Source organism: Filicampus tigris, chromosome 1 (assembly GCF_054856515.1).
Source record: "Filicampus tigris isolate MCC_2025a chromosome 1, RoL_Ftig_1.0, whole genome shotgun sequence".
Classification (NCBI taxonomy): Eukaryota; Metazoa; Chordata; class Actinopteri; order Syngnathiformes; family Syngnathidae; genus Filicampus; species Filicampus tigris.
Genome location: NC_141217.1, coordinates 26,107,765 through 26,125,068, shown reverse-complemented (window position 1 = coordinate 26,125,068; position 17,304 = coordinate 26,107,765). Strand labels below are relative to the sequence as shown.

The following is a 17,304-nucleotide window of genomic DNA, read 5'->3' as shown; positions in this document are numbered from 1 at the left end:
ACAACCTAACATAAATTGTGGATAAAATGAAGAGACTGAAAACTAGCAAGGCACTGTATGCCGCCCCAAAGGAAAGGAAGAAACAAAACAGGCTCTTGTGGGTATACATTCTTAGACTCTGAGCCACAACTTCAAAAGACACAGAAAGCCCGATTCACTGATGGTAGGCAGGGATAATGCATGTTATCAACTAGTGACAGGCCAATTGCTCAAGCCGCCTTTTACCTGCAATCTGCATTCATGCAGCGATGGCATGAGCTTTGTTGCTATTAGCATCAAGTCAAAGAGGAGAGTAACTATTTCCAGAGGCAGCTATTGTTCACCTCTATTTAGAGGCTGGTTGAGGCAGTGAACATGGAGGTATAAAACAGCTAAGTGGCAAAGTCTTTGTGAGGGTGGCAGGGGGATTCAGAGTAAGAAGGTGAATGTGTGCCAGGAGACATTGGACATAGTCTCCTGCTTGACAGAGAACGACGCTTCAACAGCACCACAAATACAACTCAGCTCAAAGCCTTTCGAGAAAATGAATCCAACTCACACGGTATTTGTTTTGATCAAAGCCAACGTCCCTCTGTCAAAAGCTGATAGGAGATATTTTGGAAGGGAAAAGCAAACAGTTGGTTTTTAGTCAGATGACATGGACAGATTGTTTTAGGTTTGAAATGCTAAATTCATGGAAAAAGAAAAAAAATGCTTTATTTACTGTTCCTTCTGTTCCTAGCATATGTTGGGCACTTAAACCATCAGCACGGCTCTGTGATTGAACATCATGAAATAGGTTCTATAAAGCTTAGCTTGTGGTGACAGCCATGACAGGTCGTGGCAAAACTGGACAAAGCACAGAAGATTTGGAATTAAGTGACCAAATTTGAAAAGAACATGAGATGCTAGGAAAATATAAATGCTTCCCAGGCAGTGAACATGGAGGTATAAAATATATATAATCCCCTATATGGACTGCTGTGGCAATGTTTTATTTCTTTTATACAAAATATGCAGTGGAACCTCTGGCAATTGAATGCTGCTGAGATTGTTTTGTTTGAAATTCATCTAAAAGTTTTGGGGAAAATACCCTGGTAAAACCATACAAAACTGTTGTCATAATGTCTTAAATGTTATTAAAACAGACACAGGCGAGAAGACGTGTGAACGGAGTGGTCGTCCCCCAACTCAGAGGTTGTGGGTTCAACTCCCGGCCGTTGTGACCATGTCGAAGTATCCTTGAGCAAGATACTGAAGCCGCAGTTGCTCCTGATGCTGCCTCATCAGTAGATAAATGAGGTACAGTGTGAAGCACTTAGAGTCCCAAAGGTAGAAAAGTGCTATACAAGTGACAGCCCGTTTACCATCTACTCTAATAATCATGTTTAAGATTTTGAGTTTTAAAGCCTAAACATCAACCGCAGCAATGTCAACCTGCATCTTGCTCCTGCATAGATTGTTATACACCACATATGTCAAAGTCAAGGCCCGCGGGCGGGATGTGGCTTTTTTACGGCCCCTGGGATGATTTTTCTTTATTATTAGATCCGGCCCGCAGCAAGCCGGTGTGGGTAGCAGATCTGATCGGGTTCTTCGCGTCTGCCGAAGACGTCACACTTTAAAATATATTGTAGCGACTTCAAAGAACACGCCGTCAGACGTAGTTTAATTATCATGTTTTTATTAGTCCAACCTGCTAATAAGGGCCGCAGCTGACGCCAATACAGTACGACAACCGTTCAGTCAAAAAAGAGCAACGGCTCTCCTGTTTGTTCTCCGCTACTCTCGCTCTTATGCCCTCCCATCCAGCGAGCCGCACGTTAAAAGGTGAGTTTAATAATTTAAGTTCGTGTCAGGTAACTGCTGTACATAATAGTCTAGATATGTTCTCGTGAGTGATGTTACATTGATGAACACTAGTTAGTTATTTTGGCTCAGATGCTAACTATTCTAGTGATGAAACGTGCAAATGTGTATTGTATGTATTGTTTGGCTGATTAATTTCTTAAGACAGTGAATTGTTTAGGCATATTGTTAACAAATGGATATGCATTGGATGATGTTGCTAGGTTATTCTTTGTCTGTGTTGTTGCAGACCACAATAAATAGACGCGTCAAGTGGAATACGGGCCTGTGTTTTCTGACAGGATCACCCACATTCATACCTTGCCACTCTAAAATAGGGTCAGCTGGAGACATCATACCAATCATATGATCCTCTCCATTTTACTTCACATTATGCACAGTTCATACAATCTTGCAGCCCGAGTCAACCAGAAAATTGTTTCCAGTTTGGCCGGAGAAACTCAAACGGAAGTGACGTACAAGCTGCCTCGCAAAAGTAGCAGTGATGTACTTTATTTTATTTTTTATTTAGTAACTCCGAAGATAAAAACACAACAGCCAGGGTGGTGACAAACATAGACGCAAAGAAATATATTACAGATATATAATCTGGACATTTTAAACAATTTTAATGAACATTCTATCAGTCCGGCCCTCGGCTTGTTGCAATTTTTTTTATTTGGCCCTCCGTCCATTTGACTTTGACACCCCTGTTGTACACACTGTTTGATTGTTCCAGTGTTCATTCTGAGAGGCTTGACCATACTTGGTTTGTTTCATAAGCCTTTGCTAATTGTATATACTTTTTGAAGTAGCTTCACAAAAAGAAAATGTGTTTGTGGGTTTCTTTTTAATTGCTCAAGGCAAGTATTTTTCCATAGCACTGTATTCAATCTCAGATCCTAGGGCAGTTACAGTTCAATCTATAATTAAAAATCTTCCCCTGGCATTCACAAAAAAAATAAGTTGCTGTCGATGGCATTTTGATATCTGCAGGGCTAACCTTTAGCAACTTCACCCAGAGGGGTGAATTATGAAAGGGAGAGATTGTCCTTGGCATGTCTTTATTCACACTTTCTATGGTGAAGTGCATCTCATTTGGAAGGGGGCCAAGTTGCACAAAAAGTGTAAAAGGATCTTTTGTAATCGTAGTTTGGGAAGATATTGTACATACATTTTTTTGCATATTTATAAGACCGTTTGATCAGTCAATTTTGTCTCTTTGTAGTCTCGCAGTCATAATAAAAGTGGTTTCTCCAGAATATTTCTAAGGAATTGAAATACAGTAGTACATCAATTTACAAACTGAATTAGTTCCGTGACCCCATTTGTAATTTGAAACATTTGTAAATCGAGGTAAATTTTCCCACTGAATTTAATTTAAATGCAATTAATTTAATTAATTTGAATTAATTATTAAAGTTATTTCCTAATTCTAATCAGTGTGTGGTTGAACATTAAAACAATACAATGTAAAAATAAACAAAAATATACTTCACTATGAAAAAATAACACACTAAACAGGTGCTTATTGTGCTATAACTTTAAGTGTGGAGCAGAGAAGGACAACAGCCTCCACTGAAATAGAATCCCCTTCCAAAATAACATAACGGTGCTATTCTGGTGTTTTTCTTGTCTAGCGTCTATTTCTTTCTGTTGTTTGTTCTGTTTTTCTGACACGAAAAACAATCCAGGGAAACGTGTCTTTCTTGCCACGTTAAATGGTATTAAGGCAGCCGCTGTTAGAATAGTGATTAGAGAAGACATCAAGTTTTGTGTCTTTTATTTAGCCCAATTTAAGAGATTATCAAATACAATAAATACTGTTCGTGTCATGCATAAAGTCAAACGTTTTTGCCACGTTATTCAGAAATTGGGGCTGCCTCTGTGAGAATTGTGACTGGAAGAAACATGTGTGTGTGAGCCAAACTTCCGGCTGCACACACGACAGCTTTATATTTGCTGCCACAGAGGAGACATCGAGTTTTATGTGGGTTTTGTGGCGTTTAGGGCCAACCGTAACTTAAATCATTCTGTGGTCTAATTAAGAGTACAAATAAAAACAGCACAACTATCGCAATGCGTTACACACAGAGCCAAAGATGATTAAATAGCACGAGAAGCACAGCTTTAATCCGTCCGCTCATCCATGCTGGGACGGTTCGTATATTGAAACAGGCATATTTTCGCCAAACATGTTGTGCATAATTTGAAAAGTTTGTAAAAATGGTCATTCGTAACTCAAGGTTTGACTGTATTTCTTGATGAAACATGGAGTCGATTGGGATGCGAGGGCGTAACACCACAACATGCAACCTGTTTCTGTTACATAGTCAGCCTCCAGATGAGGCCTATTGTTCATATACCGCATGGATTTTATTTATTTATTTTTTACTCCCCCATATTCATTATGTCTGAGGCTGGGCCCATTCTTATAAGTCAAACCTAATCATGTGCTCACTGGAACATCAACTCTGCATTATGTTTTTGGCAGTTACTTTCTCAGTTAGTATTTTGTTGGAAAATGCTTCGGTGTATTCAGGGAGACCAGGAAGTTGGATGGAGAACACATCAGGCCATAATCAGCAGATGCAAGACTCCAATAACATATGCCCTTTCTGTGTTCTTCCAGAGCAATTCAATGGAATACCTCAGAGACATTATGTAAATCAATTTCTGATTGTTTTATCCAGCAGTCTTTTGTCACGAGTGTTTTATTACATTCATAGGTGCACTTCATCTGTCTTCATATAAGGTCAATTGAACTTGGGAGTAAGAGATTTACAGAGCATTGCCTGCAAGACTTCCATCAAGTAGTTTTTTGTGGCACAGTACATATTCTTCACAAACCTTCCTTTTCCCTGACTGAATGACCACTATCATTTTTAGGTTTATAACTTTATGCCTTGAAAATTTACAACTTCTGATACTGCAAAGAAAAATATACAAACACACAAAAATGATCATAAGGATAGGAGAGCACCCTGTCTGAGGTTTGGTTCTTATCATCACAGTCTGACGTTTGGTACTTATCATCACAAGACGGTGCAGCTATTTTGCTTCCGAGGCTGCTGTGAATGGCTGAGTGGACCTGCCAAAGAGTCTTTGGGACACTGTCACTTATTGTGGCTGCCCAAAAGGCACAGAGCCTACCCAGCACTTTTCATTAGGTCACTACATCCACACATTTTTTTGGGATGCCTGAAAACCAGCAAGGAACTAATAGTCATCTCAAGAAATTATTTTTCCAAATAATAAATTACCCTCACTTATGTTTTCACGTGATGTCTTCAAACTCTTGGAAAAAAAAAAAAAGTGTCGTCAGCCCCAAGCATGGGTATGAAAGTATCAGGCCATCAACTAGATATGTTGTTTTGTTAAACTTTGTTATTTAAAAAAAGTCATTTTCATGTGATTAGATTTACATAGTATAGTATGGTTAGCAGAATTACACTAAAATACAAGACAACTTATTGGGAGAGGCTCAGGGTCCAAAGATTAAATGATTTAACTCTGGATCTGGACAGAAGCAGAGATGCAGGTGTAATTATTGCATCAATGGAACCGTCCACCCCCAGACTGATAAAAGCACCACCAATCTACTAGTCACCTTATCGAGGTGGAGGGTTATGGGTTGCTGATCCTCGCAACTTAATTGTCTGCGGCTTCATTTAAGGCCCCTGTCAAGGTAAACCATGACAAACAGGTCATTGGGGAACCAGATAAAACACTGCTCAGAATCCCCAGCTAGGTTGAATATTTTTATTATTGGACAACATATTCCCTCATCTGTGCATTGGTCACTTAAGCCCGCAAACTGTAGCCAGACCCAGAGGCAGAGCTTGATGACAAGGGCTTGGTGGCCGGGTCTGTAACCATGAGACCTGGCTGGGCGCAGCCCAAAGAGGCAATGTGGCTACCCCTTCTCATAGGAATCACCACCTGTGGGAGGGGCAAGGGGGTCGGTTGAAAATTGAGTTCGGTGGTGGATGAAGGTGGGGTTGGAATCTCTTTCACCCTGGTGATGCCCACATTAGCATACCTATCGCTTATAGCCTGTACGTTGGGGTTTACCCCAGTGGATAAGGTGGTAGTGTCCCTCTGCCTTTGGGTGGGAAAATGGGTGCAGACTGTTGTTTGTGCCAATGCATCAACCAGCAGCTCAGAGTACCCACCCTTTTTGAAGTTCTTGGAGAGAGTGTTTGAAAGTGTTCCCGCTGGAGAATCCTTCATTCTAAATGCAAACGTCACATGACCGAGCCCAGAAAACAGGTGAGCCATGATTGGTCGTTACTGTGATGTCATTTTCAGTTGACAGCAAGTGGTAAAATGACCGCCCCCTGAGATGGATTAAAAATGGGTGGATTTTTCTGCTTAGAATGCTAAAAAACCATTGTATTGTGTTGGGGTTGAAAATGACTCGTTTTTCAAGTAAATTCTGGGGACAATGAACCTAATTCATATTCCACAAACGCAATATTAATCAGAATGCCATTTTTAGACTAGCAGGGGCACATAGAACGTATTATTGTGAAGAACATTTTCGACTTGACTTCCCCGTTAGGTAAATGTAATATATAAATATAACGTGCAAAAACTCTGGTGAAATAGAAGTACTGATTTAACTTTATTACTTAAGGAGAAAGTCAACCCAAATGTTTTTTCTTTCAAAAATATGTTCACTGCAGCTCCGTGAGTTGAAACAAGGCATTCTGATTGATATTGCATTTTTGAATATGAGTTAAGCAGTAAAATACACCCGGGCGGCCACTTTGTCACTTCTGTTGACTGAAAATGACATCACAGTTGCTCTGGGCTCAGGTAACGACCAATCATGACTCAGCTTCAGAAAACAGGTGACCTGTGATTGGTCGTTACCTGAGCGCTTTTTTTTTTGGAAAAAATCATATTGTCTTCTGTTTACCAATATCACGATACAGTTTTGATAAATTAGCACAGTAAAACAAAAACAAAAAAAATCTCAGCACACAAAATAGTTTCTCACTTTTAACTTGGCACAGGACACAAAGTAATCGCCATGAATCATTCTTGGAGCCGATAACAGAACAACGCTCTTAAATAAGGCCATAGATGGGGAATATCTTGCTTCCCTTTCTCTGCCTTACAAGTCCCCATGATCTTTATCAAGATCTCAACCTTAGTATTTTTATTCTTTTTATGTTGTGTTGTCTTCTGTGGAGGTTGAAAAATAATAAGTCCTATTTTGACAAAGTAAGGAATAAACAGTGCAAATTCAAGATAAAATTTAGAGTGCAAAAGTATGACGTCGACATAAAAAAATAAATAAATAAATACTGCTCCAGTGCATGCCACTAACAGTGTGAGTTTGTTGTGTCCACTACTGTGATGGGTCAAATGCAGCGGTCAAATTCCATGTGTGTACATGACTATTTTTTGTCTCCTGGAATTCAGAACACAGTTCAGTCCCCCCAAAAAATAAATGTTAAGGGAATGTACACTTATCTTCATAGCTTAGTTTTACTGACCTGTCTTTGTTCCATATCTGTGATTCTGGCATTCTAATGAAACGCTACCTCTCTTCTCTCCTGGGGATTTATCCACAATCTTGTTTCACTTTCAGCATTTAGAGTCTTTGTGGGACTGAACACGCTCTTTCACGAATGACCTTAAATATCTTTTTCCAACCTCTCCTTGCTCACTTGTTAAATAATCTGCATGTAGTGGGCGGGGCTTTTAAAATAACATCAGCTCTGCACTGAATGAACTCCTTATGCGGTGATGACTTTGTTTGACCTTTATCGCACTCAACACGCCATGAAATAAATTGGAGCACCTTCATCTCCTCATCGTCTTTCTTGCACCCATTAGGATGACGCCTCCCTTCTATTCTGGGGTGATCTCTGATGCGTTTGCCCTTTTGGTTTTGTATGCTCTAACAATATGCACTTTTCGCCTGTTGTCACCCTCACTGTTTCCCACATTGCTTTTGATCCAGTCATCACTTCACTGTACCCTTCTCAACCTACATGAGACTGGTAAGGCTGATGGCGCCACACTGATGACATATATTGATTGTGTTCGCAAGCCTAAACCGTGGAAATGGCTTGATGACAAAGTGAGAGTTAATCAAAGCTGCAACACAAGATCATATCAGTTCTTATCAATGAAGCTGCTTTTTCCCATTATAGAAGAGAGGTAGATCAAGAATGGCTTGCTACCCTGGACTTTTAATGGGGAAATAATAACATGCACAATCAGCAGAACATTGCTGCTATAGAGTTGCTGGTGCTAATCACTAAAACTTGATGTTGGGATGTGGGTACAAAAAAAAAAGGATAAATTGTACATCTTAAAAGCAGTTTGATACTCTCAGTGAAGCTGTTTGGGCAACATAAACAGTCAGTTATGACAAAGCACCTTTCCAGATTTGGGACATAAAATCATGCAAAGAGCAATAAACACTTCAAGATACCGTATTTTCTATAAGTTGCTCCGGAGTACAAGTCGCACAGCCATAAAATGCATAGTAAAGAAGAAAAAAAACATATATAAGTCGCACTGGAGTATAAGTCGCATTTTGGGGGGGAAATTGTGCCCTTAGTACAGATCATTTCCATCAAGCTACGACGGTAACATTTAGCTAACATTCACACATCTAGCATACAAGAAAGTTACGGTAAAATAACTTTGAACTCACCCAAACGGTTGTAGATCGATTAAATAAGGCTTTTATTTATCGTCCACCATGTAGAATGTTTGCAAGTCTCCAAAAGTATTTATGTATTCGGTCGTAATAATCTATGTTAGTCTCCTGCGCTCTACTCCTTACGTGTGTGGCTGCATGATGACACACACACACACACACACACACACACACACACATACACTCACAAACCCCCACCCCCCCAAGGCACGGCAACTGTCTGTTTGTGGTTCATTCTTGTTCAACCATCGTCTGTAAGTAACTTCAACAATTGTGTGTAATGAGCATGCAACATTTATATATGAGCTGAATTGTGGATGATTGTGGGTTGTTGACTGAACATACTAATCGCTATCGCTAATGCTAATCGTGATTAGCATAGGCTCATCTTGTTCATGTCTATGAAAATACATGTGTATGTAATGCGTAGATTGATAGCATTTTCTGTTTCTTGCGCAATTTCACAATGTAAACACGCAACTTCGCTGCACACCTGGAGTCTGTGGAGTTTGTTTGTGAATGTTTAGCCGTTTGTATAAGATAGCTTCCTCGACTAGCAAGGCCTTAACAGTCAAATTGTCTTTTTATCATACTATTTTAATTACTTATTTAATAAAATATTAGATTTTAACCATTTAAATTATTCCTGCATTTTAATAGCTTTTAGGATGTATCTTATGTTTGTTTATGTGGGTTACAATAACATGTGAAATGATGTAGAGGTAATTGTCATGGCTTGTTAGTGCTGACTTGTATTTATCAATCAATCAATCAATCACATTTTATTTATATAGCACTTTTCATACATAAAAATACAACTCAAAGTGCTTTAAAACATTCAAAGCAAAACATAGAATTATCTTCAATCAAAAGAAAAGATAAATTATTTAAAAGTTGTTGAAAGCCAAACTAAAAAGGTGTGTCTTGAGCTTCCTCTTAAAAATATCAACAGTCTCTGCAGACCTGACGTCCTCTGGCAGGCTATTCCAAAGGTGAGGACCAAAACGGCTGAATGCAGCCTCGCCATGCATTTTGGTCCTCACCCTTGGAATAAATAAAAGGCTGGCGCCAGAGGATATGATGTTTTCTCTCCCTCAAGCTGTAAAATAGCTGTAAACACGTCAAGCTAACATGTCGCTTAGCAGACTACGTGAACTATGAACTGGAGGTGACGTGATGAAATCTGCCAATAAGAAAACAAGTTAGAAATATTGGGGACAGAGTCAATTACGCTAAAGCGTCTGCAGAGGGCGACAAAACATCAGCACTAACAAGCCATGACAGTAATAATGTGTTAATAATTTTACAAAGTCGCTCCAGAGTATAAGTCGCAACCCTGGCCAACCGATGAAATAAACCGCAATTTATAGTCCGAAAAATACGGTAATCAAACTGATTTTAAGCCTGATACCCCAATTGTGACCCAAGCCAGCAAGGGCTTATACGGGCAGTCTTTGAACTACAACATACGCGACCTACGACGTTTCGACTTTACGGCGACCGTGCCTATTCCACTTTTCTTTTGTCCCCAGCACTATAGTGACTACTTTTACATGCAGTCAAGATTCGGGTTAAAATTCCGATTTCTGAAACATTCTGAATATCCCGTTTACATGGATGAGCAGACAGAGTTGCTCCGGCATTTGAATAACTCACTGTGTACGGCGACACATGGCGTCATGACTCAACTGGACATAATTTCCGCTTGTTACTTTCAACTGTCAATAAAACACTTGATATTCATGTCACTCACATGAATGAAGCAGCCGGTTTCCTCCTCGCTTCAAAAGTCTGCTTTTGTGCTGCGTCTCTGAGCGTGTTTACCTCTGCTTGTGTATTTGCGGTGGTTGCGCGCCAATCACAGCACTTCTGCATACAAGCACTTCCTGTGCTGCAAAGACCAGTGTTCCTTGTGGTTGTGCATGCGCAGAGTGTCTCGATCGTATCTGTGCGCGCCAGCAGTATATTTGCCATCCTCTCTCTCTCCATCCACCTCTCAGCAGTAATAAGTACAGCATCTTATGTTTTTATTTTAATGTATTTTTGGTATTTTTTATACCAAGCATTTTGATGTAAATTTCCACTTGAGCAGTGAATGAAATTCAACATACGCCAAAATTCAGGTTACATCGCCAGTGTAGAAACGGAACCCGTTCGTAAATTGAGGAATATACATATATCCGAAGGCTTGAAAAATTACCTTGTGATGTGAGGTGTGTTAAGACTGAAGGCGATTACGCATGGCACAAGCTTGCTCATATTGGGCACTAGTTGCTCACTGATTGTTAGAAGTGGGCAGTCCCTCTATCATCAATCCAAAGAAAAAAAAGGTCCAACGGATGAAAAATCCACCCAACCATTCATTATTTGAACCGATTTGATTAAAATGTTAAATGGAGTGCACTATGTACATCACAATGTGCCGGCTTGCTGCTCAAACAGCTCTACACTCACATACATTTGACATTTCACATGCCAGCAGAGCCTGCTGCCAATTTAACCCTTAAAGTTTTGCTTACCTTAACCAGAATCCCGTGTCACATTGTTGCCAAAGGTACAACCCTGGTGGATTCAAATGTTTCATTGTCCTTGTGCTTCTTCTTCTTGTACTTCTTCTTCTGTCTTTTAGCGGTTGGCAAACAACTTTTGGTGCATTTCTGCCATCTTCTGAAATGGAGTGTGGGGGTCGAAAAAATACCATTATACAACCTCTTAACCCCATTCTTTCCAAAAATAAAAATAGAAATGTAAAACTTAACTCACAAACATTTCTCTGCAAAACTGGCTTTGTACTCAAAGTACAGATGATGGCAAAACGGTCAAAGTTTTTCCGTAGCATAGAGTGCTTGAGTTTGCCCTACTGCGGGCTTCGTTATTGGTTCCGGGTTCCGGATACCGGAACTTCCGTTGTCAGGAATCGATCGTGAATGTAATATAGGAGTAGAAAATCTAATGCATACGTTGTTTTTCCGGGTGAGGGATTTTCCGTTTGACAAAGGTCCATAGGTGGGGATACTTACTTTTTATATATATATATATATATATATATATATATATATATATATATATATATTAGGGCTGCCACAAATGATTATTTCGCTAGTCGACTAATCACTAACAGTAGTCGCAATTAGTCGACTAATCGGATAATATATAAATCGCTGCTGCTCTTATAATAAGCATCATTCGCTTACAGCTTGAATTCTTCATGTACAAATTAATCATGAAGACAGTTAAGGCAATAGTACATTCAACTTGTATTAAACTTTGCAACTCAAGCCATCATTCCTGACATGTTTATAAATACGGGAGCGACTTAAATTGATGGCAATACTCTGGCCTTAACATTTTTTAGCTGTAATTCTTTAGTGCATTTTAAAATGGAACCAAAACTATACACTATGCAGAGTTGCACTAATATAGTGAAATTATCTATGAATACAAAAAGAAGTACTTGTATACATATTTCACTCATCTTGGGCACCAAGACTTTTTTTTTTTTTTTTAATAGAAGGTAGTGAAATCAGGAGTAAATTGGGAACATGCTCTGTGCTAAAGAAAACTAAAATAAACACTTGTATTGGTGTTTAATTTTGTCTTAATTTAAACTTTATTGAAAAGGTTTCGTTCTTCTTCACTATACGAAAAAGAACGTCGTGAGTGTAAGTAAAATAAAAAGTGGTAACTATAAAAACTTCTAACTTCACTATAGCATTTTTGAGTGCATGAATAGTACACGCACAGCAATAATGTAAATCTGTAAAACCGTAGGTACACACACTAGCCAAGTACACAATGTAAATACTTGAGAATAAAACCCGTTGCAATTCCATCGGCCCACGGGTGGGTTTTCGCGTCGTGCCCGTGGGACTTGCTATACACAGAACAATTTCGAAGCATTCTTGGGCATGTTGTAAATGGTTAGAAAACTGAGTTTCCGCAGATTCGAATGATACCAAACATTATAAGATACAATCATATCAGCAGGCTCGGCGAGAATTTAAGTCAAAATAATCACTAGCACACAAAAAATATGGAACTCACCATTTCAGCTTCAAATGTCAGACACAATTTCATAATGCATTAGAAATGATCATATTACATCGACAAGGGTCATGTAAAAGTATTCCAGTAATATAGTTAGTCCACAACAAGCCTGACATCCATAAAGCCAAATTATTAGCTGCTCCAACCGTTTCATGTTGCTATCAGATATGCATATTTTGTACATATTTTCCATCATACATTGAGTTACCTTTGACGATTTAGCCACACGAGATTTCAAAACATAGGCTGGACCTTATGTTTGATTGATTGCTTACTTGATCCAATAAACAAATGTTTCCCGTGTCAGGAGTTCAACAACAGCCAATGAACAAATTATGTGCGTAAATAGTACCACCCCTGCATATGGACGATTCGTCAGTTGTGTTTGCAGTCACAACCAAACTTGCTAAGATGGTGATTGACGCATTCAACAGCCAATGAAATTCTTCTTCTTCAAAAAAAAAAAAAAACATGGAAACTCCTTTAAACAAAAACAAACGCTGTGCGTAACTTGCGTAACACACGCTTTCAAAGCTGCCGGCAGTGATATCAGGGCTTTGCGTCAGAGTGCACGTCATATCGCGTCACCTTCTTTGATTTTTTTTTTTTTTTAACATGGATGTAGAATATGATAGTGCCAAGTCTTACTTTTCATTATAACTCATGATTGTTGAAGCATTCCCAAATAGCAGCCTTTTCCCCTATGTATGTGACCGTGGTTGCAATTGGATCACCCAAATGGCACACTTTTGGTTCGTCTGGATATGCCCTATAGTAAAACTTGTGTAAAATGTTCATTTTCTGTGATATTGTTGTCAAATTTTAAATGGAATTGGTGTTGTCAAATTTTAAATGGAATTGGAGGAGCCTTTTAGCTGTAATTCAGTTGTTATTTTAGTCCACCACGCTACTACATAGTTTTCCAGAAAGATTTTTTGAAGAAAAAAAAATAGGTGGACATAAAACCTTCTTTTATGTATTCAAATTTCCACAATTCAGTGCCAGTAGCACTTAAAAAGATTCTGATAGTTGAGGAGAAAAATTCAAAGTGTTATCTTCAAAAAGAGACCAGAACTATGCTGATACTCCAAAAGGTTCAAGTACAGCTTCAAATTAACCTTGGATGCACCTTTTTAGGCGTTCAGGTAAAACTGCCAGGTGGAATTGCAACGGGTTAAAAGCAGAGATGTGACGGACGGGTCCGCCTATCTGCCTATGACGGAAGCCCATTTTGGCAGTGATAAATGATAAACAGGAAGCTTAAAAAAATAGTCGGACAAAGCTAGCATAGTCGGAAGCCCATTTATTCCCATCTATGTAATCGTCTATTTTCACGCGCCCCCATACCTTTACGTGGTATCAACAGAAAGCTCCACTTCTATGCTTTCAGAATCAGTTGCAATTACATTGCTCGGTCTTAAACGGTTCATGAGTTATGCTGATTGGAAAAATGTGTGTCATCTCTGGAAGGTGCTAAAACGAGATGCATATAGTCTCCGGTGAGGCGGTGAGTCTTTCATTTCAAATACCGCCCAGCAATTCAAGTTTTTATTTTTATCCTAAAATTGGTTTACCTTTAATGCATTTTAGCCAAAGGTACAATCCTAGTGGATGAATGCACTTTTAAACCCCTGTTGTTGTTATGCAAAGCAAAAGAGTGTCAATACTCTCCACCCCACTCCTCCTCCCCCACAACAACAAAATCGTCGCCACTCATCACCACAGACCAGGTCAGAGGACAGCTGAGGAAGCTCCTCCCCAGGAAAGTTGTAGGCCCGGACAAAGTGTGCCCAAGAGTACTGAAAACCAGTGCTGCTGAACTGGGAGAACCACAGCAAGGGATCTTCAACCTCAGCCTGCAGGGAGAGTGCCCACTCTCTGGAAGACATCCCGCATCGTTCCAGTTCCAAAGAAGAAATGGCCCAGCGAGCTAAATGACTTCCAACCAGTGGCACTCACTTCATATCTGATGTGGAGAGACTCTTCCTCTGCCTTCTCAGACCCCAGTTGCAACAGTATTGCCTGCAGTTTGCATACCAACAAGGTGTTGGTGTGGAGTCCATCCTCTACCTGCTCCATTGAGCCCACACCCATCTGGATTAGGGAAGTGGCACAATGAGGATTATATTTTTGGACTTCTCCAGTGCCTTCAATACCATCCAGCCCCCTCTATTTCGGGACAAGATGAGTCGGATGGGATTGGAAACCCATCTTCATCTCATCTCATCTTCCAAACCGCTTATCCTATTCAGGGTCGCGGGGAGTTGCTGGAGCCTATCCCAGCCGTCAACGGGCGAAGGCAGACTACACCCCGAACTGGTCGCCAGCCAGTCGCAGGGCACACACAGCCACCGTCACTGAGCGGGAATCGATCCCACGCTGCCCGCACACAACTCGGGCGTGTGTACCACTACACTATCAGTGGACGAAACCCATCTTGTGAACTGGATATATGACTACCTCACTGACAGACCACGGTACGTTGGGCTGTAGGACATCATGTCTGACACAGTGGTCAGCTGCACTGGAAACACCCAGGGCACGGTGCTGATAGAGGGAGCTGAATGAAAGCTGAAATACCTTGGGCTGTGGGTGGACAATAAACTGGACTAGACTACAAACACCAGCCACCTGTATGGAAAGACACAAAGCAGGATGTAATTTCTGAGGAGACTCCAGTCTTTCAACATTTGCAGCAAACTTCTGCGGATGTTTTACCAGTCTGTGGTTGCCAGCGTCATCTTCTACACTGTGGTATGCTGAGGGGGCAGCATATCCAAGGACACATCCAGATTTGATGAACTGATCAGGCGAGCTGGCTCCGTGGTCGGCATGAAGCTAGACTCTCTATTAATGGTGGCGGAGGTGAGGACTTTGGACAAACTGCTGGATATTATGAACAATGCCAGCCACCCTCTGCACACTGCCATCAGCAACCAGAGTAGCCATTTCAGCAAAAGACTGCTACTTCCAAAGTGCGGGTTCAACAGACTCAAAAACAATTTTATCCATCATGCCATCAAACTCTACAACTCCTCACTCAAGTGGGGAAGGAATAGGTATTGAGTATTGAGGACAGTAAGGGGGTGTAGGGGGTACCCATTCATTCCCACAAACACTCACTTAGTCACCCTTCCTATGGTGCAATAACTTCACTGTGTGCAATAACATTAATAACACTATAACCTTATTCCACTTATCGCCATACATCTACTTATACAGTATTTATCATTTAATTTGCAAAGTATATCTGTCCATTAATTACCTGCGTGCTGCTGTCCTATCATGTGCTGGAGTTTTTATTTCCCAGAGGGAGTCACCCCAAGGGATCAATAAAGTGAAGTCTAAGTCGACTTCGGCTGTTGTTCCTGCTTCTTCTTCACTGGTGGCGGCGGCGGTGGTTTCTTCTTCTTCGTTGTCGTCTTCTATTATTTTTAAGATGACAAAGAAGAAGAAGAAGAAGCAGCAGCTCTGTCACTGGAAGTAATCATGACAACATAACTTTCGATTTCGACATCAACAAAGATCTTTGGATAAAATGCAACACGGGATTCTAGTTAAGGTAATCTTTTTTGAGACCAAACACTTCAACATTTAATTTCTATTTGATAGGCTGCATTGATGCAATGATGATAAATCCACCCATGCTCCTATTTGTCGATCTTGCGCCGTGACACGTTTTTTTTTGTTTATTTTAGACAATTACTATTTGGTCTGGCCGGACAAAATTGCGGCTAAATGGACGTCGGATAAATGGATTGAAGGGTACCCAGACTGTAGGCAGAAGCCAATAAACGGACCACCATTTTTTTGTAAAATGTCCAGCTCTGGTTAAGAACTCTACCTTCTACTATTGGAAATAAAGTTTAAAATACAGAACAATTTCAGAGAAGAAAAAAAACACAATAATGGACAGTCATAAATACATTGAATAAGACAGAGTATGAGTATGATTTGTAAAGTGCTACAGTGCTAGGTTTCATACATGTTAAAGTGCTGTAGGGCAAAGTGTTTGAATGTTAAAGTGCTAGGTGCTAGAGCCAGCTGATGTCTCAAGTAGTAAGATACAATACCATTGCACTTCAAGTAATGTACACAGATGTTTGTGCACGCACTAATAGCAGTATTCACCTACATATTTCTTTGTTTATATATAATGTCACAAAAAAAAAACTAAACACCAAATTACAGCGCAACAAACATTTCCCAAGACATTCATACACATAAATTACAAACAGTTCAAAAGAAGATGATTTCCCACTCTATAGTAATCAAATACACTAGGAAGCAATGTGATTACAGGCTTCATTCTCAAGAAGCCAGGTTTTTAGGTGTTTACTGAATGAAGTGAGAGTGGGTATGTCTTGTATGGCATCAGGTGCTGTGTTCCAGGTGTGAGATGCTCTGTATGAAAACACTGACTGGCCAAAGGTACTTTTCTGAATGGAACTAAACAGTCACCTCTAGACCCTGCTCTAGTTGACCTGTATTCTTCTTTCCAAATGCATTTAGTGGAGGCAGAGCCAGACCATGGAGTATTTTATATACAAGGATACAATCAGAATATTTGAGTATGTTTTCCCAGCTCAGGAGTTCATATTTCTTCAGAATTTCACAGTGGTGGTATGCGTTGGGCTTTTTATCCAAGATTTTCAAAGACTGTTTGTATGCAATTTCAACAGGCTTTAGTGTGGATTTACATGCCATTGCCCAACTGGTTAGACAATAAGTAATAGGTGGCATTA

The 17,304-nt window shown here is 40.0% G+C and overlaps 1 protein-coding gene across 5 annotated transcripts in view; it reads right to left on the bottom strand.

Moving 5' to 3' along the window:
- LOC147153387 (uncharacterized) overlaps window positions 1-17,304 on the bottom strand; it is a 54,227-nt gene that overhangs the window by 35,017 nt on the left and 1,906 nt on the right. For 3 of the 5 annotated variants that reach the window (XR_015086597.1, XM_086029079.1, XM_086029088.1), the window contains exons 2-3: window positions 15,825-15,984; window positions 11,032-11,179 (exon numbers count right to left, since the gene is read on the bottom strand). The exons of 1 other annotated variant lie outside the window; for it this stretch is intronic. Coding sequence is in view for 3 of the 4 variants with exons in the window: in XM_086029079.1 (XP_085885205.1) it covers window positions 11,032-11,179; window positions 15,825-15,846 (170 nt within the window). In the remaining variant the exon portion in view is untranslated. The remainder of the gene's footprint in view (window positions 1-11,031; window positions 11,180-15,824; window positions 15,985-17,304) is intronic. One more of the 5 variants, XM_086029097.1, reaches the window with a different exon arrangement.